Here is a 23,358-nt window from a genome sequence, read left to right on the forward strand (position 1 = left end):
AGATGTCAGTTTGGAGGAGGATGAACCAATTCCAGGCACATCTGGAGGGGAGTTGACCAATGGCTCCAAGCAGCCATCTGAGAGGGATTTGATGTAAGCACAGCTGCAGCAGGACAGCCCTGAGGTGGGGAAAACTCGTAGCTTCAGCCAATCAGTGATGAGGAAGAGGAACTGCCTTCTACACCTGATCCAAGAACGGTTCACCGACAAAAGCGCGCCGACAAAACCGCGGGGAGAAATCGCACCGACGAATGAGTGCAGAAGCGTGCTGACAACAGTGCGCCGACAGAAGCGCGCTCTAAACCTAACCCCAACCCTTACCTTAACCGTAATCACGCTTCTGTCAGCGCGCCTTTGTGGGTGCGCTGTCGACGTCGCGGTTTTATCGCTGCGGTTTTGTTGGGCGCGCATTTGTCGGGTCACGCCCAGAGAGAATGTCCCTCTCTGGACTGTCATTTGTTTCAACTCACTAACAGAAGGAACAGGATTTCCTTTCATTTATATGACTCTCCTGGAATCATCCCTCAAGATCCTCCCAATACAGCAACGGTCTGCAAGTAGTTTTGGAATTTATTTTTTAAACGGACGATAAGGCATGCCTTTCATTTATTAATTTATGAGATTATTAGCTAAAAGACACTCTCTTTAGTCACAGCCTGTTACTCCTTTTTGAAGCTCTGTGTCATTTTAAATACTTCTTTATTGTTAAAGGACAAGGGGGAGGGTTGCCGCTGGCCACAAGCTAAAAGAAGGATAAAGTGTATGAAGTATATTATAATTTTGATGGAAAAGTGTAAGGATATAAAGTTGTGGTTTTATTACACTACTTTTGAAATAATCTGTGGCTCTGGATTGTTTTTTTGTGGGTTCTTGAAAGTCCCCGATTTTTATGAACTCTGGCTAGAAAAAGCAAAAAGCAAATAAAAAATAAACTTTTTGAGCACTAGAGGGAGCTTCGAATCTTTCATAAGTCTTTACAGAGAATAACATACTTTGCAAATCAAATCAGTATTAAATATTAAAGTATTAAAGAGGTGCAATTAGGTGTTGAAAATTATCAACCCAATCACTTCTGGTGAAAAAATGGCCAACTGAATACATGTCTTTTTCTTTCCTTTTCCCTCTTTATGCCATATATTTTTTCTTTGCCCTCTCCTGTCTTCCTAGTTTTTCCTTACTTTTTTGAATTTTTCTTCGTATTTTATATTTTGATAAACCAATAAAAAAAGTTTCAAAAGAAGGTATGGTAAATTTTCTACAAGCTGTTTACAATAACAGTTTGTTAACAGAGGGTTTTGGAATTTTAATCTTGTCTCGTTTTCATTGTTAATGATAATATTTATTATTTTTATATATTATCCTTATCACTTTTGTTTTTCCTGTTAACTATTTTGTTACTTTGTTCAGTTTGGCGATTAAATGAGAACACTGAAGTCTAATCCCTTGAATGCCGTGCTACTGGGGAAGGTCCAATATACATTTTCCTGCTTAACACTCTCTGGATCACCACAAAATATTCTGTATCTCGAGGCTGTCCTCCCCTGACCACAAGTAAAGTGTTTGCCTTCTGTCTTTATCAAGAGGAAAAGTGAAATACTAGCCATTGAGAGGGAAACAATTGGCTTTAAGGGTAGTTTATGGTCCATTGTGCAAGAAAAGAGTAAGGTAGTTGCAGATAAGGAGAGCGACAGCTGAACAGTGGTGTCAAACCTGACTCTACTACATAGTTGCGTGCACTTGCTTTCACTCGCAGTGTGACATACAGTGATAGGAGGGTGGTGGTGAATTCCTAAGGGGGGGTGGGTTTCTACAGAATGCAAGAGTTCCTTCTGTTGCCAGCAAGACGTTATCCATCAAGGACAAGTTATGAAGATTATGTGAGCAGCAAAGACAGTCTTTCCCAAAACAAAAGAACTGAACTCAATTGGTAAACTATGAACTGTGGGTGGCCCGGAGAGGAAATTGTGGTTTTAACTACAGGGGTTTTTGTAGGAAAATCCCAGAACTGACTTTGTTTCTGCTATACCTAGATGGAGTTTTTTTTTTAATAAAGCTACTCTCTTGGTAATTATAAAGAGCTGAAAGTTTCTTTTGTTAAATGTGCCAAATGGGACGGTCCGGTGGGATCACAGTAGTGAGCCGAGGTGGCGCAGTGGTTAGGGTGCAGTACTGCAGGCCACTTCAGCTGACTGTTATTTGCAGTTCAGCGGTTCTAATCTTACTGGCTCAAGGTTGACTCAGTCTTCCATCCTTCCGAGGTGGGTGAAATGAGGACCCAGACTGTGGGGGTGTGTGTGATATGCTGACTCTGTAAACCGCATAGAGAGGGCTGAAGGCCCTATGAAGCGGTATATAAGTCTAACTGCTAGTAGTGCCCACCTGGATCCCACCGGAAGACCAACGTTGTGGACAACAAGCAAAGAATCGGAGAAGAAGAAGAAGAAGAAGCTGGAGGAGTCTCTGGCTCATGAAGCCCCCGCAACCTTGCGGACCAGGGCAGGGGCGCAGCTGAAGTCTCTTTAAATGGCCCAATGGGACGGCTGACAAGTGGCTTGGTGAAAAGGGTTCACCGACAAATGCGTGCTTGACAAAAACGCCGCAAGAAAACAACGAAGACAAAATCTTCGCTGCCTTCGCCCACAGAAGCGCGCCGATAAATGCGCGCTGACGAAAGCGCGCCATCAACAAACAACATAATACAAGGTAATAACCCTAACCCTTACCCTTACCCCAACCTTAACCCTAATCGTGCTTTCGTCGGCGCGCATTGATTGGCGCGCTTCTGTGGGCGCGATTTTGTCTTTGCTGTTTTGTTGCGGCGTTTTTGTCGGCGCGCTTTTGACGAGCGCGCATTTGACGGGTCATGGGTGAACGGGGCTGTATGCCACACAGGGATTAACATTTTAAATTTCCTTCTGTTAAGTGAGCTTTATTTTTGTTCTGTTAGGACATAATTTCTGTACAGTTACTTTTTCTGTGTTAAAGCAATATCTAAATACCTGTGAACTGTTCAGGACAGGCTTACAGTCCTTTTTAAAATCATCACAAAGACTCTTTACAGTGAGAAAGGAAGTAGAACTTCCGATTTTGCTCTGAGGAAGATGAAAAAGGAGTAAATTGCCTCTCCATGTAAGAAGGTTGCCTACCAATAGGCACCCAGGTTAATATGGGACTGGAAAGCCAAATCACCAAGAGGAAAGTGTGGGCTGGGAGAAGGAATGGACAGGGTTCATTCTCCACTGCAAGATGTCAACAGGTGCCGACATAATTACAAATGCAGGAGACAAAGAAAACGGCCCTCGATAAGAAATGTGTACACCAGTGGTGGGATTCAGCCGGTTCGCACCTATTCGGGAGAACCGGTTGGTAACTTTCTAAGCAGTTCAGCGAACCGATTGTTGGAAGAAATCTCATTTTGTTTTTTCCCCACTTTACAGGGCTAATCCTGTAAGGAAGGCAGGAAGGAAACATTCTGGTGTTGTTTCTAGCCTAATCTTTATTCCCCTGCTTACAGAAACTGCCTCTCCGGTTAACCCTTATTGCATTGTAACACCTAAGGCAAAGCGCCCATCGACCTGAGTGACCGTGAGTTGGCCATGCCCACCCAGTCACATGACCACCGAGCCCCACCTACCCAGATGGTCATTAGGGCAGAGAACCGGTTGTTAAATTATTTGAATCCCACCACTAGTGTACACTGTCATTTCTGACAGCTAGGAAATGCCAGGGAGATAATGGATGCGTTGCGTGATGCAGTTGTCTTGCCCCACAGGAGTGAAATGTTTTTGGTAAAGACTCTTGAATAATATTTCTTTTCTCACCTGCTCCGGTCTCATTGCTGGAATGGAAGGCAGGGGGAGGTAGTGCATTTCAGATAAAACTCCTTGTTCTTGGTCTATGTAAACAGCTGACTAATAACATCTAAATCTAAAAACAATCTAAATGGTCAAAAAAACTGTTTATAGAAGGAATTAGGAAAAACCAACCAACTAACAAAAAAACCCTAAATAGCAGCGATCAGGTCAGCAACATGCCTATCATCCCCCCAAATAACATATTTTTAAAAAAAATGTTCAGAATTTGTTTATCTTTTAAAACTTTTCATTAGATTTTTACGCATTTCTTGTTTTTTTTCAAACCTTTGATTTAAAAAACAAATCAATATCTGTTTTTCAATTCACTTTTTAAAAACTTTTTTGATCCCTGACTTACATTAAACAGTCTTTTCTGTGTGCTTACCGAGTCAGGAAACTATTGATGCCTGCTCTGCCCTGTGTTACCATGACATGTTGCTGCCGTGGCCGAGAGTTAGTGCAAAGAGGCAGGTTGAAAAACTAGCAAACTGAAATGTGGAAATGTAAATTAACCAGCTGCGATGTTGCAAGGAAGCCCAGGTAGGTTGTTAGCGCATGTCATTTATATGGCTGTGGCAAGCAGTCCAGTTTTCCCTGAAATTTTCTGCTTTTTAAAAGCAGGGATTTTTGAAGATTTCGAAGAACACCAGGCTAGGAGTGAGCAAGGGGAATGAAAGATGTCAATTCGTTTGGTGGGACGATGTGTAGTTAGCAGCTGCTGTTCCTAAATTCTCCATTCTCTGTGATGGGAAGGATTAACTAGGCTTGGAGTGGGCAAGGGAAATGGAAGATGGCAATTCGTTTGGTGGGGCAACTTGAAATTAGCAGCTGCTGTTCCTAAATTCCCCATTCTCTGTGATGGAAAGCCTAGGGGGATTAGTAGGAGAGACGCTGCTCCGGGCCTGCATGCCGTAGTGTTCCTTCACTTGAGTTAGGGCACTCATCAATCTTGTATTGGCTGAATCCAGAGAGAGGATCCTTTTCTCCTGCAGGAACAACAGAAAACAACACCAAACGAGATCACATTTGTCTATGTTCACCACAACCGACAGGACTTCACTGGATTTGAAGCAGTGAAGGTAAAATCAAATTACTTCTTCTTCTAAGAGTTTTTCCTAGCCCACCAGCCAAATGCAACACGCTTGCCTCTTTCAGGTGGGAGTTGCCAATTTATACATGTACACATGGATCACACAGAAATACTGTGACAGAACCCGGAAGACCACAGAACAGAGGTGGTTTCCTACCAGTTTGCACCAGTTCGGTAGAACCGGTATCCGAAGGAGGCCCACCCTGTGGGATCTTATCGGCCATTTGGAGGTGTGTGGCAGTAGGTGGTCTCGCAGATAGGCTGGTCCTAAGCCATGAAGGGCTTTAAAGGTAATAACCAACACCTTGAATTGCGTCCGGAGACCAACTGGCAGTCAATGCAGCTCGCGGAGGACAGGTGTAATATGGGTGTATCTCGGTACACCCAATATCGCTCGCGCGGCTGCATTCTCGACTAGCTGTAGTCTCTGAACGCTTTTCATATAACCTATACTATTTTAGATAGGTGACTGTCTAATCTCTTCTCAAAAACATCCAGTGATGGAGCGCTCATGATTTTTGGAGGCAATCTGTTCCACTGGTTAACTGTCCTCATTGTTAGGAAGTTTTTCCCCTTAATTCCATGTTGCTTCTCTCTGATTAATTTCCAACCATAGTTTCTTATCCTGCCCTCTGGTGCTTTGGAGAATAATTTGACCCCCTATTCTTTGTGGCAGCCCCTCAAATACGGGGAATTTTGTCTGGGGTTTTTGTTTTTCACTCATGTTGAAATAGTCTTATCACAAAGCCTTCCGCCAGATTCTACCCTGCTCTGAATGAATGGAACAGCTTGAAGATAACCCACGTGGGCCTAGTTCTCAGCAACCATATGGAACATCATTCATAAATAACTAAGGAACAGAAATTATGCTTCTATCAATTCAGTGAGCTGGGGAAATTTGCTTTCAATTTAGCCACTGTCTTTATTCAATCTCCAGCAGTCCCTATTGTAAATCCTGTGGCATTATTCCCCACTTAAAACCAGCTTTTTAAACAAAATCTAAAGATTTGTTTTTCTTCTCTTGATAAAATTGGGCTGAAAGGGGAAAAAAAAATCCTGCTCCTGAATAACTCACCAGGAGAACATTTATATTCATCAATGAACACTAAGCAAATACTTATAAATATGAATTATAACCAAAGTAATATGAGTACATTTTAGTGGATGGAATGCCATGGAGTGAGATAGTTTGGTATAAAAGTTAAGGCACCAGGCTAGAAACTGGGCATCTGTGAGTTCTAGTCCTACTTTAGGCACAAAGCTGGGTGACTTGGGACAATCCCTCTCTCATCCCTACAAAGCAATCAATGGCAAACAACTTCTGAAATCTTGCCAAGAAAACTGCAGGAAGCTGTTCAGAGAGTCATCAGGAATCAACATTGACTCGAAGGAACAGTAATAACAACAACAAATCTATGGAAATTTTACAAAAGTAGCTTAGAGCATTTTCTAGCTCTTTCATCTTGGTATATTTAGGAAAATGTGACTGACCCTAATATCGATCAGTGTTACAAATAGGAGATGATTCCATAGGCAAAGGGTATTTTCCACGTGCAGGTCTCATAAGAGTAGCATAAAGGAAACATCAAATTTATTTTGTGTTTTAAGTCCTATTTTGTCCTGTTTTGTTTTATTTTACGACGGGCAATTAAAAACTGCAATTCAAAGCATTATGCGTTGGTCAGCGTGACCCGTCAAAACCGCGCTCGACTAAACCGCGCCCGACTAAACCGCGTCGCTGACGTCATCAACAGGGCGACAACAGCCAGCGCGGAGAAAGAAGGGCGCTTTAAATAGCGCTTTGAAAGCAAGCCGATTCAACTTAAGGTAAGGGTTAGGTTTAGGGTTAGGTTAAGGGTTAGGTTAAGGGTTAGAATTAAATTTAGGGTTAGGTTAAGGGTTAGGTTTAGGGTTAGGTTAAGGGTTAGGTTTAGGGTTAGAATTAGGTTTAGGGTTAGGTTAAGGGTTAGGTTTAGGGTTAGGTTAAGGGGGGTTAGGTTTAGGTTTAGGGGTTAATTTTAGGTTTAGGGTTTACAGCGTGCTTCTGTCTCTGCGCTGTTGTCGCCCTGTTGATGACGTCAGCGGCGTGGTTTAGTCGGGCGCGGTTTTGTTGGTGAACCGTTGGTCAGAATTCTGGAACCGTGGCTTTCAACACATGAAACTTTCAGTATCTGGGTGATAAGACACTTTGATCCATCATGTACTGGGCTAAGAGAAAAGCCATCTTGAACCACAAAGATGCTTCCTCTGAAAACATGACTCAGAGCCTTAATTTCCGAATAGAGAACAACAAAAAGATAAGGAATGGAAAAAGGGGTAATAACAATACAAATATGAAAAAAACATGGTTCCTTACCTGTGCCTCGATTATTTTCTGCTTAGCATCGATGGTGGCTTGCATTTCTGCGTGGTCTTTCTTTAGCTCCTCTTCCACAGCCATTAATCTACAAGAAAGGAAAGAAAGAATTTGGAGACTAATCTTTCTAGATATCTGGAGCGTCACAAAAGAAAGCAAGACAAAACATTGGCTTAGTAAAGATGCTAAAGATGAAAAGATTCCATCTGCTGTTTTATTCCTTGAGCAAGCATTTCAGTGAATAAGCTCCAAATTGTTTGAGTGGGTGCTACAAGGAAATTGGGACGCCTACACCAGCCCAAATATCATCGTCTACACGAATTGGCATTTCAATTTCCAGAATTCCCAGTTTATATGTCTAAAATAAGGGTAGTCAACCTTTTTATACCTACCGCCCACTTTTGTTAGTAGTAAAATTTTCTAACCGCCCACCGGTTCCACAGTAATGGTGATTTATAGAGTAGGGAAGTCAATTAAATTTTAAAAAAGAAAGGGCTTCATGTTGTGGCCCAGCAGGAGCCGTTGGAGCTGCCACCAGACTCCGACAGCGAGGGGCCCTATGAGTCGGCCCAGGAGGACCCTGGACGGGGTTCCGACTCTGAGCAGGGCGCAGAGAGACTGGTTGGCCACCAGGTGGTGCCTGAGCCTTGGATCAGTGGGGAGGAGACAAGGGAGAGTGATCCAGAAACCAACAGTGAGTTGTTCTGGGATGCACGCCGTCGAAGAGCTACTCGGCGTCAAGAACAACTACGTAATTACAGAAGGCAATTACGCTCAGCTGATGGTCATTAGGCTCCTCTCCAGACTATAAAAAAGACTGCTGGTGCCACACCCTTCTTGCAGAAGTCAATGCTTGGACTAAAGAGAAACTAACTTGGCAGGCTGGATTGCTGCCAGAGTTTGTCTGAATTGCTGCCAAGATTTGTCGGCCTCGCTGCCAAGGTCCTTATCTGTTTGTTTACTTGGCTTTCAGCCACCGAGATTCTGGTCTTGTTATTAAAGGACATTCTCATTTAAGCTTGTCTCGGCTTTCGTTACTGGACGGAGGACGGCGTCAGAACACTTCAGTATCGGACAAAACCCGTACCGCCCACCATGAAAGCTGGAACGCCCACTAGTGGGTGGTAGGGACCAGGTTGACTACCACTGGTCTAAAATAACTTGGCCTAAATCGTATTGCAGTGAAATGGAATATAAATGACCCAGACTTTGAACTCAGGCTGCCTATTCATGTGATGCATTCTAACAATCGTGGCACGACATAACCACGAACATCAAAAGCGCGCCGACAAAACCGCGATGTCAAAAGCGTGCCGACAACAGTGCGCCGACAACAGCGCGCCGACAGAAGCGCGATTTAAGTTAAGGTAAGGTTTAGGGTTAGGTTTAGGGTTAGGTTTAGGGTTATTTTTAGGGTTATGTTACAGCGCGCTTCTGTCGGCACGCTGTTGTCGGCACGCTTCAGTGCTCATTCGTCTCCGCGGTTTTGACGGCGCGGTTTTGTCACCGCGGTTTAGTCACACACGCTTTTGTCATACGCGCATTTGTGGTGGAACCTCTAACAATATCAAATAACAGTATGAATTTGGACTTAAGAGCAACCTGCTATTGGAAATAGAGAGGATTTCCTTTCTATCTTCAGCCCCTCCCTCCCTAACCTGCTGATGATGCTCTTCATCTGGCTGTCCTTCTCCTCCTGCTGCTTTCGCAGACGCTCCTTGCTGTCTTCCATCAGTGATCTATGCTCTAAAATGAGTTTCTGCATTTGTTGTTCCTGCACGAGGAGACGCTGCTCGTACTCCTCCAACCGGCGACTTGATGCCTTCAGGCGATCCTTGAGCTTGACAATCTCTTGCTGATACTGAAGAACGGGAGGAAGGGAGATAATGTTTTTTCATTATTGATTCATTCATGAGCCAGTTTCCAGGGCTCAAGGCAGCACAACAGAACTAATATAAAGCCATTCCTAGAACCTTTGAATTTCTTCCATTTCTCTCTAAATAAGAAAACGTCAACAAAAACAAAACAATTGAAGCCAGCACCGCGAAAAAGAGACAATTGAAAGCCCTAAATAAATTATTTAAAAATAATTTCATTTCAGAAACACGTAACTTTTTTTCATATATGGAACTGGCATTTCAAACAGGTCCTACACTGATATAGGTATATTACCAGCTTCCCCCTAAGCATGTTGGACTCAAGTTGTAAGGAGCCGAGGTGGTGCAGTGGTTAAATGCAGCATTGCAGGCTACTTCAGCTGACTGCAGTTCTGCAGTTCGGCTGTTCAAATCTTACCGGCTCAAAGGTTGACTCAGCCTTCCATCCTTCCCAGGTGGGTGATATGAGGACCCGGATTGTGGGGGCAATATGCCGACTCTGTAAACCGCTTAGAGAGGGCTGAAAGCCCCATGAAGCGGTATATAAGTCTAACTGCTATTGCTATTGTGAAGGACTTTATTAACATGTGAAAACACTGAAATGAATTTAGAAACATACAGGCAAACATGGCCGGTATGAAGAAATGAGTTCAGACAGATTGACTCATTGTCACTAAACTATGCAGCCCCTTATTTTTTAGCTGGAGCTTCTGAGTTGACTTCCAAGAACAATACAGGAGGAAATCTTGAAGGATGTGACAGCATGGATTAGTTTTTTTTAGTAGCCTGAGTAACCAAGAGCGGGTCCAGCAAGAAAAGCAAGAGAAGCAGCCACATACTGCTTTTACAAGAGCTCGAATTAAAAAATAAACTCTTTTACAAACTTTTTAAAAAGGAAACCGAATTCCAAAGAATAGGAAAATTAGTTCAATGGTTTTGAAAGTAGCCGTCTTAAAGATTCCTGATTTACCTGGACGCAACTTCTAGACCCCCAATTATCTGACCTAGCTTCCAAGCCCTGACAAAAAGAGAATAGCAACATCCAGATGTTTGATAACCGAAAAAGAGAGCTGTGCAACTTTATACCGATGACCTCTGCATGTTATCTTTTTTCAGTGACTTCTGATAGATGTGGCTAGAACCTAGAACCTCGATAACTGTTACCTTTTCTGTGTGATTGGCTTCATCTGGGTTCTGCTCTGCCTCTTCCTCCACTTGCTCATACTGTCCATTGTTTAGGACCCAAGCAGCAGTCCTTTCCACAGGTGACATAGTGGCAGAATCTACAGGCGACTGGATCTGCAGGTAGAATGATATGGATTCTCAAATGCATTTAAATTCCAGAATTGGTTTTTTTATTATCTTTATGTTTGTTCCAGGTATTGTCAATTTTCAAAATGACTCTGACAGAGGCATTTTTTGTTTTGTTTCTCAGCTGCCACACAGATGTGCGGGAGGATAGGAATGCTATTCTATGGGGTGCTAGACATAACACAGGAAGAGGCTGGTAGAGTTCCAAGGTCATCTCAACAAGTGCTGGGCAAGAAAGAGGGGAGTGCTGAAGAGACTGCCATTTAGCCAGTTGGACTATGTGATTTGGGACACTTGGGGGGGGGGGAGAGAACTCTTTACTCTTTTAATTATACTGAACCACGGGAAATATTTAGAGTTGACTTCACACTTGAATGTGCCAATATGATGCACCCAATATAGAATCTTTGAGAAGAGTTCCGGTTTCAGAGTTCTGACTTGGTTGGGATCATTACTCGGAACCATGACATCAAGTCAACTCTACTAAACCAACCCTCTGTGTCCTGAGCACCAGCCGCCTGCCCGGGAAGATGGGTAAGACTCAGGGAAGATGGTGGAAAGGGTGAAGGACAGATGCCAGCTGGAGCCATTGGTGGAGACTATGACCCCTGCGATCCAACCATCCCTCATCTGTTGGAGCCCATGTTTACTTGCAGTAGCCCGACTTGTTAGTCTGCCTTCTCAGCTGGCTGAAGTGGAAAGACTGGAGGGGTGGCCATGGCAAACCCCTGGGGGTCTTCGACTGTACCAATGGGCTTACCCCCCGAGCCCTGGTTGCTACTCTGGCTATTGGGCGCCTCTACCTCTGCTGGTGGACCGCTCTCCAATTGGAGTCAGACAAGATGGCCTTCTTCAACAACACAGACAAGCTGGCCTCCTTCCTGAACTAGGTACTGGCTCACTTAGATTGCTATGTCTTAGCCTACCTAACCGGGAGGGTGATGGTGAATGCTGTAGCTGCTAACCTTGACGTGTACGCTGTGGAGTGGGTGGAAAGCCTCTATGATGAGTTATCACCTGCACTCTATGACAGTGACAATGAGGTAGAAATCCGCCCCTTCACTATTCCCATTAGAATTGTAGTGCCCAAGTTGGCGTGACCCGACAAATGCGTGCATGACAAAAGCGTGCCGACAAAAGTGCGCCGACAAAACCGCGATGTCGAAATCGCGCCTACAACAGCACGCCGACAAAAGGTTAAGGTAAGGGTTAGGTTAAGGGTTAAGGTTATTACGTTGTTTTCGCGTCGTTTGTTGAAGGCGCGCTGTTGTCGGTGCGCTGTTGTGGGCGCGATTTCGATGTCATGGTTTTCTCGCCGCGGTTTTGTCAGTGCGCTTTTGTCATGCGCGCATTTGTCGGTGAACCCCATGTTGGAAGTTCAGGGGAGGTTCAATGCCCTAATGGACTCAGGGTGCACTTGGTGTTTAATGAGCCTGCCGACTGTGTTGAAACTGGGAATCTAAGCAAAGTGGCTGTTCAGGGCCTCGAGATTCGAGCAGATCAATGGCTCGCTAATGGGGGGGGGACCCCATTTACCCACCTGACCAAATCAGTGCAGCTAGAAATGGGCCAGCACTGGGAAATGAATCAGTTTGTAATAGTCCCACAAATGACTGAAGCGGTGATCCTGGGACTGGCCTAGTTGGACAAGTGGGGCCCAAAGATATGGTGGGAAGGGGGAAACAGGAAGATACGCTAGGGAGAGGCCTTCTTTCTCCTCCATATGACCAGGACATGCCATCCCTGCAGCAAAATGCAGGTGATAGCCTGAGTACTCAAATGCAACATCAGAACAACCACCCAGATCATCTCCAGAGAGTACCAGGATCTGGTGGAGGTATTCAGGGAGAAGGAGTGTGATGAACTGCCTCCACACTGTCCTACAGACTGCACAATCAAAATCATACCAGGGGCAAAATTACCTAAGCCCGAAATATACTCCATGACCCCTAGGAAGTTGAGGGAGTATATCGACAAGAACCTTGCCAGAGGCTTCATCCAACCAGCAAAATCCTGCATGGACTTTAGAGGGATTAATAAAGTATGTGTGGAAAACGCGTAACCCTCCCTCTGATGAAAAACATTCCGGCACACCTGGCTAAGGGAAAGATATTCACCAAACTAGACTCGAGAAAGGCATGTTATTGTGTCAGTATGAAAGAGGGGAATGAGTGGGAAACGGTATTCAACTGCCCGCTCGGAAGCTTCCAGTTCAAAGTGATGCCGCTTCGGCTACAGGGAGCCCCTGCAATGTTTATGCAGTTGATTAATGAAGTGCTACACAAGCACCTATATAAGCGGGTTCTAGTTACAGCCTGATCTTCACTGAGACAATGGAAGAACACATCAAGCTAGTCTGCCAGGTCCTTAAGAGACTACTGGCAGTGAACCTATATGCTAAATTGTCCAAGTGCAAGTTCCACCAGACCCACCTGGACTACCTGGTTCACTGAGTATCAAGTGAGGGGATAGAAATGGACCCCACACAAGTGAAAGCCATCTTGAGGTGGCAACTCCCTTGTACCCGCAAGCAGCTACAGAGCTTTCTGGGGTTCACGAATTTCTATCGGCAGTTCATCCCTTCATTCGCAAAAGTAGCCCTGCTGATCACAGACCTATTGAAGACAGGAAGTAGAATGGCTAAGCCCCAACAAGCCAGCCCTTCCAGTGGACTATGGAATGCCAGGACGTCCCCCACATTGTCAATAACAGTTCCACCACAAAACCGCGTTCGACTAAAGCGCGCTCGACAAAACTGCGTAGCTGACATCATCGCAGCGCGACGAAAAAAGCACGCTGCGAACGCTAAAGCTAAAATTAACCCCTAAACCTAAACCTAACCCCCCTAAACCTAATCCTAACCCTAACCCTAACCCTTAACCTAACCCTAACCCTAAACCTAACCCTTAACCTAATGCTAAACCTAACGCTAACCCTTAACCTAACCCTAACGCTTAACCTAACCCTAAACCTAACCCTAAACCTAACCCTTACCTTAACGTGAATTGGCTTGCTTTCAAAGCGCTATTTAAAGCGCCCTTTTTTCTCCACGGTCGCTGTTGTCGCCCTGCTGATGACGTCAGCGACGCGGTTTAATCGGGCGCGCTTTAGTGGAGCGCGGTTTTGTCGTGCCACGTTCAATAACGCATACAGAGTTCAGTCTTCCAAGTGCATGCACCTCATCCAGCAGGTAAGGTGAGCACCCCACCACGGAAGGCGGGGGGAGGACAAGGGAGCCAGTAGAAATGACGAAATGGACTGTTTCAATGGGGAAGAGTAGATATCCAGCTTTGCTTCTACTTGGAAACCAGTTCTGGGCTTTGTGCTCGAGGCAGGAAAAAAAAAAGAACTCCTAACGTTGGGTTTCCCTGATTAATATACGGTCTGTCCTCAACTTACAAGTGTTCATTTAGTGTTGCAACGGCATGGACAAAAGTGGCTTATGACCGTTTTTCACACTTACGACCGTTGCAGCATACCCATAGTCATGGGATCAAAATCCAGACACTTGGCAACTAACTCACATTTATGACGGTCACATTGTCCCAGGGTCATGTGATCCCATTTGGCGACCTTCTGAGGAGCAAACTCAACAGGGAAGCCCGATTCACTTAACAACCAGGTTACAACTGCAGCGATTCACTTAACAACAGTGAGCCCAAAATTTATGTTGCTAAGTGAGACGAACACTAAAGAGGTTGTTCGTAAAAGAGTCAGTCCTAAAGCACCCTGACCCGGAGGAGCCTTTCATTATCCAAGCCAATGCCAGTGATGTGGGCATAGGGGCCATCCTTCTTAAGAAGAATGAGGAGGGCGAGACTTACAGCTGTGTGCCTACATGGTAACTCACTGTTACTGAGAGGTGGTGGGCCGTAAGGGAAAAGAAGACCTTTGCCATTTGATGGGCGCTGCTGATCTGGCAACATTTCCTAGAGGGCAGCAAAGTGGCTTTTGAAGTATGGACTAATCACAAAAATCTGGAGCCCCCTCGCAAGCTCTCACTCAAACAGGTCTGATGGGGACAGTACTTCAACCGGTTCAACTTCACCTTAAAGCATATCTCAGAGGGAAGAAACTTCCTGGGGACGCTCTTTCATGAATGCTCCAGTACAAGAGCAGCAAGGGGGAAGTGGCCAATGCAATAAGGTTCCACCACAAAACCGCGTTCGACTAAAGCGCGCTCGATGAAACTGCGTAGCTGACGTCATCACAGGGCGACAACAGTGCGGAAACAGAAGCACGCTGTAAACGCTAAACCTAAAATTAACCCCTAAACCTAAACCTAACCCCCCTAAACCTAATCCTAAACCTAACCCTAAACCTAACCTAACCCTAAACCTAACCCTTAACATAACTCTAAACCTAATCCTAACCCTTAACCTAACCCTAAACCTAACCCTAAACCTTAACCTAACCCTAAACCTAACCCTAAACCTAACCCTTACCTTAACTTGAATCGGCTTGCTTTCAAAGCGCTATTTAAAGCGCCCTTCTTTCTCCCCGCTCGCTGTTGTCGCCCTGTTGATGACGTCAGCGACGCGGTTTAATCGGGCGTGCTTTAGTCGAGCGCGGTTTTGTCGTGCCACGATGCAATAATCCCCCTCTCTCAGTAAGCAGCCCAGGTGATCATGAGGCGACGAGCCAGAAAACAGTAAGCCAAGCCTAGTAATAAGTTGACCCAGAAGCTCAAAGCTGAGCTACATTCTGACCCCTGGTTCAAAGACCACCAGCAACTCCCAACCACCAGGAACAGGTTAGCATGGAAGGGGACCAAACTGTACGTCCCAAGTACTATACAAGTCCAAGTTCTGCAGAGAAGCCAGGATGCCAAACAAACTGGACACTTTGGGTTTTTGAAAACTCTACACCTGGCCAGGAGGCAGTTTTAGTGGCCAAAGATGAAAAAGGACATAGAGGGTTATGTTAAAATCTGTGTGACTTGCACAATGATGAAGAAGAGAACAGGTTGCTGCAACAAGTAGCTAAGCCAATCCGACCCTGGGAGGAAATCGTGATGGACTTCATAGTGGAACTCCCTGAGAGTGGCGGAAATATGATTATTTGGACAGTAATTGATCTATTTTCAAAACAGGCTCACTTTATAGTCTGTCCCAGATGACCCTCAGCTCCAGAGATGGGTTCCTACCAGTTCGCACCTATTCGGTAGAACCGGTTGGTCAAATCTACCGAACCGCTTAGAAGGGGTTCCACCAGTGGACCCAGAAAGCAGGCCACACCTACAGAAGAGGTTTTTTTTTGAAACCCACCACTGCTCAGCTCCCACAAGCTTGTGAAGCTGCTTTTGAAGCACATCTACCACATGTAAGGGGAATAATCTCAGATCAGGGGGTTCAATTTATGGTGAAAATTTGGAAGGAAATTCGTACAGTTGATTGGTTCTATCCAAGGTCTTAGCTTGGATTTTCATCTGAGCACCAATGATACAGCAGAACGAGCTAACACAATGGTGAAACAATACTTGAGATGTTTAGAAAACCGAAAGTGTCGCGGTGAGACCAGTTGGAAAATAGCGAGCTCTGCCAAGCATCACAAAAATCCAGCCGGACAAACTGCTGTCGGGAGGTCTTCAGAGCAGAACTGTCCTAGAGGGACGGGGAAGAAGAAGAGACGTCTCAGACGACCAAGAGGAACCAGCAGTTCCTCGGTAGATTGGAGAAAAGCTCTTAAAACTGGTAGCGGGGTGGCGGCCATTACTAAATGACCACTACAAAGCTGGGGCATCCAGACTATTTGTGCTGGAGCGATGTTGGAACGGATTGTTGAAACCGGGCGAATGATTGGCCAATTCACAGGTAAAAAGAAAATCTGATTTAGATCTTTAAAAAGGTCTCGGATGGGAATTAGCGGCTAACTGGCTTTCGGGGAATTTTTTTGAAGAAAAAGGAGGCAGTGGAAGTTGAAACACCAAAGCCTCGGAGGATTTTGTCTTCTGCAGTTTGGAAGTGAAGAAATTAATTAACAGAAAGAAAGAACCCAGGGAGGGGGGGGAGTCCCTTTTCTCCTTATTTTATTTTATTTTTTGTGGATTTAAAGTGCTTTTGACAGCTATTGACAGTCAGTTGTTGGATTAATTTGCAGTTTGGAAAGAGCCATGTGCCGGCGAGTAGAAAGTATTACACCAGCTAGTGAAAGAAAGAAAATAAAAGTGCAGCTGTGAAGTGTGACCTTGGCTACAGGAAAATATACTTTGAAACCATGAGCATTGCTATGGAATATCTGTTTTTGTAACATTGCTTGGCTGCAATTGTTTATAGCTGTGGAAGGGGAAAAAAACCTTCAACCTGGACTGGACTAATGCTAAAATTGAGCAATAGAATTTGGAATACCCTAAATTTGTAATTAAATGTGGTATAATCCAAAAAATTTAAAAATGTATTAAAATAGTTAAATTTGCATTATGGAGATTTGGATGTATGAGGAATTATTTGGGATGCTGAAAAGTGCGCGTGAAATGTTAATTGGTAAAAAAAAAGATAGAAAATCTAAGACCGCACATAGAGCAAGAAATAGCAGAAGAGGGAGAGGGGACAAATGAGAAATAGGAAGATAATATGGAAGAAAGAAGAATTGAAAATAAAATGCAGATAGATGATTTCACTGGGATTTACAGCCACAAAGAAAAAGCAGACAAAGGGGAAAATCCCCCCCCAAAAAGAAACCACAAAACAGTAAGGAAGGGAAAAATTACTAAAATAATAAAATTAAATACTCTGAAGAAAAGATACAAACACCATAAAAATACGATCACAAGTGTAGACTCAGTCCAACTGGTTACTGGACAGAGCAATCCAGTCTAGCTGCTGTCTCCACGATCATAGGAGAAAGGAGAAGAAGAAAAAATGATTAAAAGTGGAATTCTTGAGAGCCCAAGAGAAAATGGTTAAAAAAGGGAAAAAGAGTTACAATAGTAGTAAAATTGTTATTGTTATGTAACTAATTAAGAAATGAAGAAATTATAGCATATTGTCAATTGTGGTTAAAAATTGAAATTTGAAATTTTTTTGAAAAATTAGAAAGAAATGTTAAAATTGAATTATATGTATGTATGTATGTATGTATGTATGTATGTATGTATGTATGTATGTTTTTTTTTTATTACATTAACAGTAAAAATATTGGGTTTCTGTCTGGATGGTCTCTTGTGACGAGCCGAAGGACAGAGAATGGAAGTAGTGATCTTCCTCCCATATTTGGGCATACCGGGGGTTGTAAAAATTTTATATATATATATATATGTATGTATATATATATATATATATATATATATATATATATATATATATAGATAGATAGATAGATAGATAGATAGATAGATAGATAGATAGATAGATAATAGTAAAATAGACCAATGGAGAAAATATGAAATGATAATTTGGTGTAACTTTGAAGGGGCAAATGAAGATATTGTTTATGTATTAAGTGAAAATGAGTATAAAGATGAAAAATAATGGAAGAGAATAATTTGGCTGAAAGTCAAAACAGAACTATGATGTAAAATGGATTATGTAAATGAGAGGATTTAAAAGAAAAGACCCGGACAATACTTTGTTTAGACAATATGTGTAAGTTTGTAGTAAAAATAAAATAAAAACCTTGAAATAAAAAAAAGAAAAAAGAAAAAAATGCTTGAGCTATAACATTAACTACCAGCAAACCAACTGGGCAGAGTTCCTGCTGTTTGCTGGAAGTTGCATATAATAATGCGTAGTAACATGGGACTTACTTCCTTTAAGGTAGTGAATGGAGTGGAATTTGTCCCAATGCCTGAGTACCCTCAGGAACCCCCACCCCCTCAGTCAGTCTGACAGAGTGGGTCGATTAGTTGCAAAATGCTTGGAGAAATGTAAAGCAGCAGAGGTTCAAAAGGAGCAAGCAGATAAGAGGTGGTCCCCTCAGAGACAGTTTCACACCGGGGAAAACGTTTACCTCTCCACCAAATACTTAAAATTAAAACTGCCTTGCAACAAAAACTATGCCTGAAGTTTCTGGGCCCATTCCCAATAGTAAAAGTCATCAACCTGGTCAGGGTGGAGCTAAAACTTCTCTGCCTCCTGGGGAAAGAGCATCCTGTCTTCCACAGCAGCTTAATTGAAGCTAGTAATAGGTTTGGAGCTAAGACCAGTAGCTCAGGTAGGTCCTGGTCCCATAGTAGTCGAAGGGGAAACTCATTATGAAGTAAAACGAATCCTAGACTCAATGCTATAGAAGGAGAAGCTACAGCATCCAGTTCAATGGAAGGGCTACCCCCTGATAGAGCCTACTCATTACCCCAAGGATGTAAAGGCAGAGAGGCTGGTTAGGGAATTTCATGACAAGAATCCTCTTGAGGGAAGAGAATTAATGATATCTTTCAGGTGCTTTTACTCTGTAGGGTGGAGGGGGGACGACTGTCAACTTTCAAAACGACTCTGGCTGACGCAATTTTTTCTTGTTTCTAAGTTGCCACACAGATGCGGGGAGGATCAGAGGTTTGAAATGCTATTCTACGATGTGCTAGACCAGTGGTGGGATTCAAATAATTTATCAACCGGTTCTCTGCCCTAATGGTTTCTTCCAACAACCAGTTCGCCGAACTGCTCAGAAAGTTAACCACTGATTCTCCCGAAGTAGTGCAAACGGATTGAACCCCACCTCTGTGCTAGACATAACACAGGAAGAGGCTGTAGAGCCAAGGTCATCTCGCGCTCTACATGGGGCTGCCCCTGAAGAGTGTTCGAAGACTACAATTGGTCCAGAATGCAGCCGCGCGAGCGATACTGGGTGTACCGAGATACACCCATGTTACACCCATCCTCCGCGAGCTACACTGGCTCCCCATCGGTCTCCGAACGCACTTCAAGGTGCTGGTTATCACCTTTAAAGCCCTACATGGCTTAGGACCCGGATATCTACAAGACCGTCTTCTGCCACATACCTCCCAGCGTCCGATAAGATCACACAGGATGGGCCTTCTCCGGGTGCCGTCGACTAGACAATGTTGTCTGGCGGCTCCTCGGGGGAGGGCCTTCTCTGTAACTGCCCCGGCCCTATGGAACGATCTACCCCCAGAGATCCGGACCCTCCCCACTCTCTCGGCCTTCCGAAAGTCTACTAAGACCTGGCTGTTCCGGCAGGCCTGGGGCTGTTGACCTCATGAACGAGGTCCAGCCCCACTAAGGTTTAGTGCATGATGTGTCTTTTTAATTTGCTTTCTCTCTATTTTAAATTTTTTAGTATTATTTTTAGAATTGTTTTATGTAAGCCGCCCGGAGTCCTTCGGGATTGGGCGGCATATAAATTTATTAAACTTTAAATTTAACTTTAACAAGTGCTGAGCAAGAAAGGAGGGAAGTGCTGAAGAGACTGCCATTTACCCAGTGGATTTGTGACACTTGGGGGAGGGAATCATTTACTCTTTTAATTTTACTGAACCATGGGAAATATTTAGAGTTGGCTTCACATTGGAACGTGCCAATATGATGTACTCAATAAGGAGAATCTTTGAGAAGAGTTTCAATCTCAGAGTTCTGACTTGGTTGGCATCATTATTTGGAACCATGACAGGTTGCTTGCAACTATTTTGATAAATTACAACTCGGAGCATTGGCACTCTTAAGTTTTAGTACAAGCTTAGAATTTTGTGGCTGCGGAAGATTTTGGCAGGTCCTGCTCCATACACCGTATTTTTCGGAGTATAAGACACACCTTTTTTCCTCAAAAAAGAGGCTGAAAATCGGGGTGCATTTTATACAGCATTTTTTGCCTCCCGAAGCCCTGCTCCGTTCACCAAAATGGCCGTGCATACCCTTATGGAGGCTTTCAGAGAGCTCCTGGGGACTGGGGAGGGCAGAAATGAGTTAAAAACGGGCCGCTTTTTGCCCCCCCCCCCAGACCCCAGTAGCACTCTATAAGCCTCCATAAGGCTATGCATGGAATTTTTTTTGACAAAAAATGGACCCATTTTCGCAAAAAAACCCACTGTTGTTTGCTCGTTTTTGTCCCCCCCCCGGAGTACTCTGCAAGCGCCCCCAAGGCTATTCACACCTTAAAAAAAAACACAGGCCCATTTTTGTGAAAAACGGGTCGTTTTTGGGAGGTTTGCAGAGTGCAAACACCTTTTTTTCCTTTTAGAAAGCTCTTTAACTGATTGATGAGAATTACATTAACTGATTGATGATCAGGTGCTGTGCCAGCATAAACAAAGTCTTAGGTGCTGCAGATTGTCAGCGATTTCCTTCTCCAGCACATGGATAAATGCACCTGGAAACATCTACCCACCTACCTACTCTCTCTCTCTCTCCCTACCTACCTACTCTCTCTCTCTCCCCCTCCCTACATACATACATACATATCCCTCTATCTACCTACTCTCTCTCCCTACCTACCTATCTACTATATTTCTCTCTATCTCTCTACCTACCTACCAACCTACCTACTCCCTCTCTCCCTATCTACTGTATTTCTCTCTCTATTTCTCTCTCTCTATCCCTCTACCTAGCAACCTACCTACTCTCTCTCTCCCTACCTATCTACTGTATTTCTCTCTCTCTCTTTATTTCTCTCTCTATTTCTCTTTCTCTCCCTTTATCTACCTACCTACCCACTCTCTCTCTCTCTCCCTACCTACCTACTGTATTTCTCTCTCTTTCTCTCCCTCTCTCCCTCTCTCAATCTACCTACCTACTTTTTTAAAAAAATTGCCTCTTCAAAACCTTGGTGCATCTTATACTCTGGTGCATCTTATACTCCGAAAAATACAGTATTCACTCTGTCTTGAACCAATTTCACTAGCTTGGATGTAGCTGCCTCTAAACATATTCTTCTGTTGCTGAAATGCACATCTATATCAATTTATAGCAACTTCAGCATCTTTGAAGAAGAAAGTTTTAGAATATCCAAACATGAAAAGAGAGAAAGTTGTGTAAATATTATTTCCATATCTGGTCATACTTAAGATGCTCACGAGCACACAAAGGAATAAGGAATTGTAGCTTCACTATAGTTGGAATGTTGCTTTAATTTTGACAGTGATAGCCAAGCTATTTTTGGCTGACCAAGTAGGTCTCTCTGTGCTTTAGGCAAATACTGGTTCTCTGCAATAGGACCATCATATAGAGGAAGCAAGGAAAGAGAGTTATATTTGGCCGAGATGTACATAGAAGAACACAGCTCCTAGACAGCATCACCACTGATGGTATGCTATTAACTGGAATCCTACATAAGTGAATATAACCAGCGACTGTATTCTTATCTCCTGCTGAAAGAACAGAAAATATGCATTATCAGCTTCCTTGCTATCCAGGGAAGAGAACAGCTGATACTGCAGTCTATATGGATCACTTAGGAAGGCCATTTCTTAGGAATATGAGACTGCAGAGGGAACCATTTGCTACACTTTTGCAAATTTGGCTATTTCTGTTCACAATATAGGGTTAGACAATCTTGTTCTGTCTAGATATTGGACTACAGCTCTCATGAATACATTACTATATTCCATGCATAGAAATATATATATATATATATATATATATATATATATGTATGTATGTATGTATGTATGTATGTATGTATGTATGTATGTATGTATGTATGGGATAGACATTTGCCTAAGATGCAATACAGCACAGGTTCGAATCCCAGTAAGGGTATGGCTAGCTGATGAGAGCTAAATAGCTTGAAATAGATCTATACTAGTCTCCCTTTATTTATTTATCAGCACAAATAAAACACACAAACACACACACACACACACACACACATATATATGGATGGATCAATACATTTTGTAGATGCCTGTGAAGCATCAAAAATATTCAGACACAGCTATAGTCAGTTTGAAGGGCATCCTATTTTGTCCCAGAACCACAGAATTGATTTGGGATTCAGCCAAAACTGAAATGTCCTTTTTTTCTTTCCCAAGGTGACTTTCAAAAACAAATTCTAAGGATTCAGTCTGCACTGGGGGAAAATAGACCAATTGATGTCCATTGTCTATTGTTTACGTATCATTACTTTATTAATTTACTCTTCAATCCCTAGGATAGTTTTGCATATTTATTATTATTATGGTTGGACTCAGAGTCAGCCAGATATTTAGACTGGAATCTGACATTTTTATCCACCTATTGAGTTCTTCCCAAAGAGCTGGGATAGGCAGATGTTGTTCGATAATGCTACAAGTATCATTGCAGGATGTAACTGTTCCAATTAAAGTTGCCATTTGCATTGACTGATAGTGAGCGTGTTCAAATGTTTTGCAATTGTTTTGGTTGCACTATTATTATTGATACAATCTTTGATTTCTTTTGCCATAGTTATTCTATTGGATAGTCTTTGTATTTTGACATTTTCTACAGTTCTTTTTCTGCTATTCTGCTGTCTCCCGGTTCTGCAATGTTCGTCATCCAGATACTTTTGTCTTATCAACAATTGTTACATCCGGCGTGTTATGGGACATATAGTTTTATTGTTATTTTTGAGGTTAGAAATAGGAACACATGCAGTACGGATACTGAACATATGCTACTTTCACACACTTCTACAAAAGCACTGTGATCACTGAAATGAGTAAATTGACATTTGAAATTAGAGAACAAGAAGACGAGCAATTTTATAAGATATGGGACTTGTTTTATCAGTGGCTGGGGGAAAAAACTTGGAAATGAAAAATGTTTTACTTATGTTTTAACTGAAGGAGTTAAATGACAACACAATTATGCTGTGAAATAGATTAACAACGATACAATGAAAAACTGATACATCGATGAATTGAATACTTTAGAATTTTTTGTTTTAAAATGGATAAGGATAACAATGATTTTATGTATACTTGATAGAGGATTGGTGATATAATGTATAATCCTAAGAATA

At 43.1% G+C, this 23,358-nt stretch overlaps 1 protein-coding gene across 1 annotated transcript in view; it reads right to left on the reverse strand.

The window, feature by feature from the left end:
- Positions 1 to 4,128: 4,128 nt before the first annotated feature.
- The window catches only part of RASAL2 (RAS protein activator like 2), a 73,988-nt gene continuing 54,758 nt past the window's right edge, over positions 4,129 to 23,358 (reverse strand). Inside the window, exons 11-14 of the mRNA XM_032226804.1 lie at positions 10,342 to 10,476; positions 8,959 to 9,161; positions 7,301 to 7,388; positions 4,129 to 4,840 (exon numbers count right to left, since the gene is read on the reverse strand). Coding sequence (XP_032082695.1) covers positions 4,676 to 4,840; positions 7,301 to 7,388; positions 8,959 to 9,161; positions 10,342 to 10,476 — 591 coding nt within the window. The 3' untranslated portion in view covers positions 4,129 to 4,675. The remainder of the gene's footprint in view (positions 4,841 to 7,300; positions 7,389 to 8,958; positions 9,162 to 10,341; positions 10,477 to 23,358) is intronic.

The sequence above is a fragment of the Thamnophis elegans genome, chromosome 11 (genome assembly GCF_009769535.1).
Source record: "Thamnophis elegans isolate rThaEle1 chromosome 11, rThaEle1.pri, whole genome shotgun sequence".
Classification (NCBI taxonomy): Eukaryota; Metazoa; Chordata; class Lepidosauria; order Squamata; family Colubridae; genus Thamnophis; species Thamnophis elegans.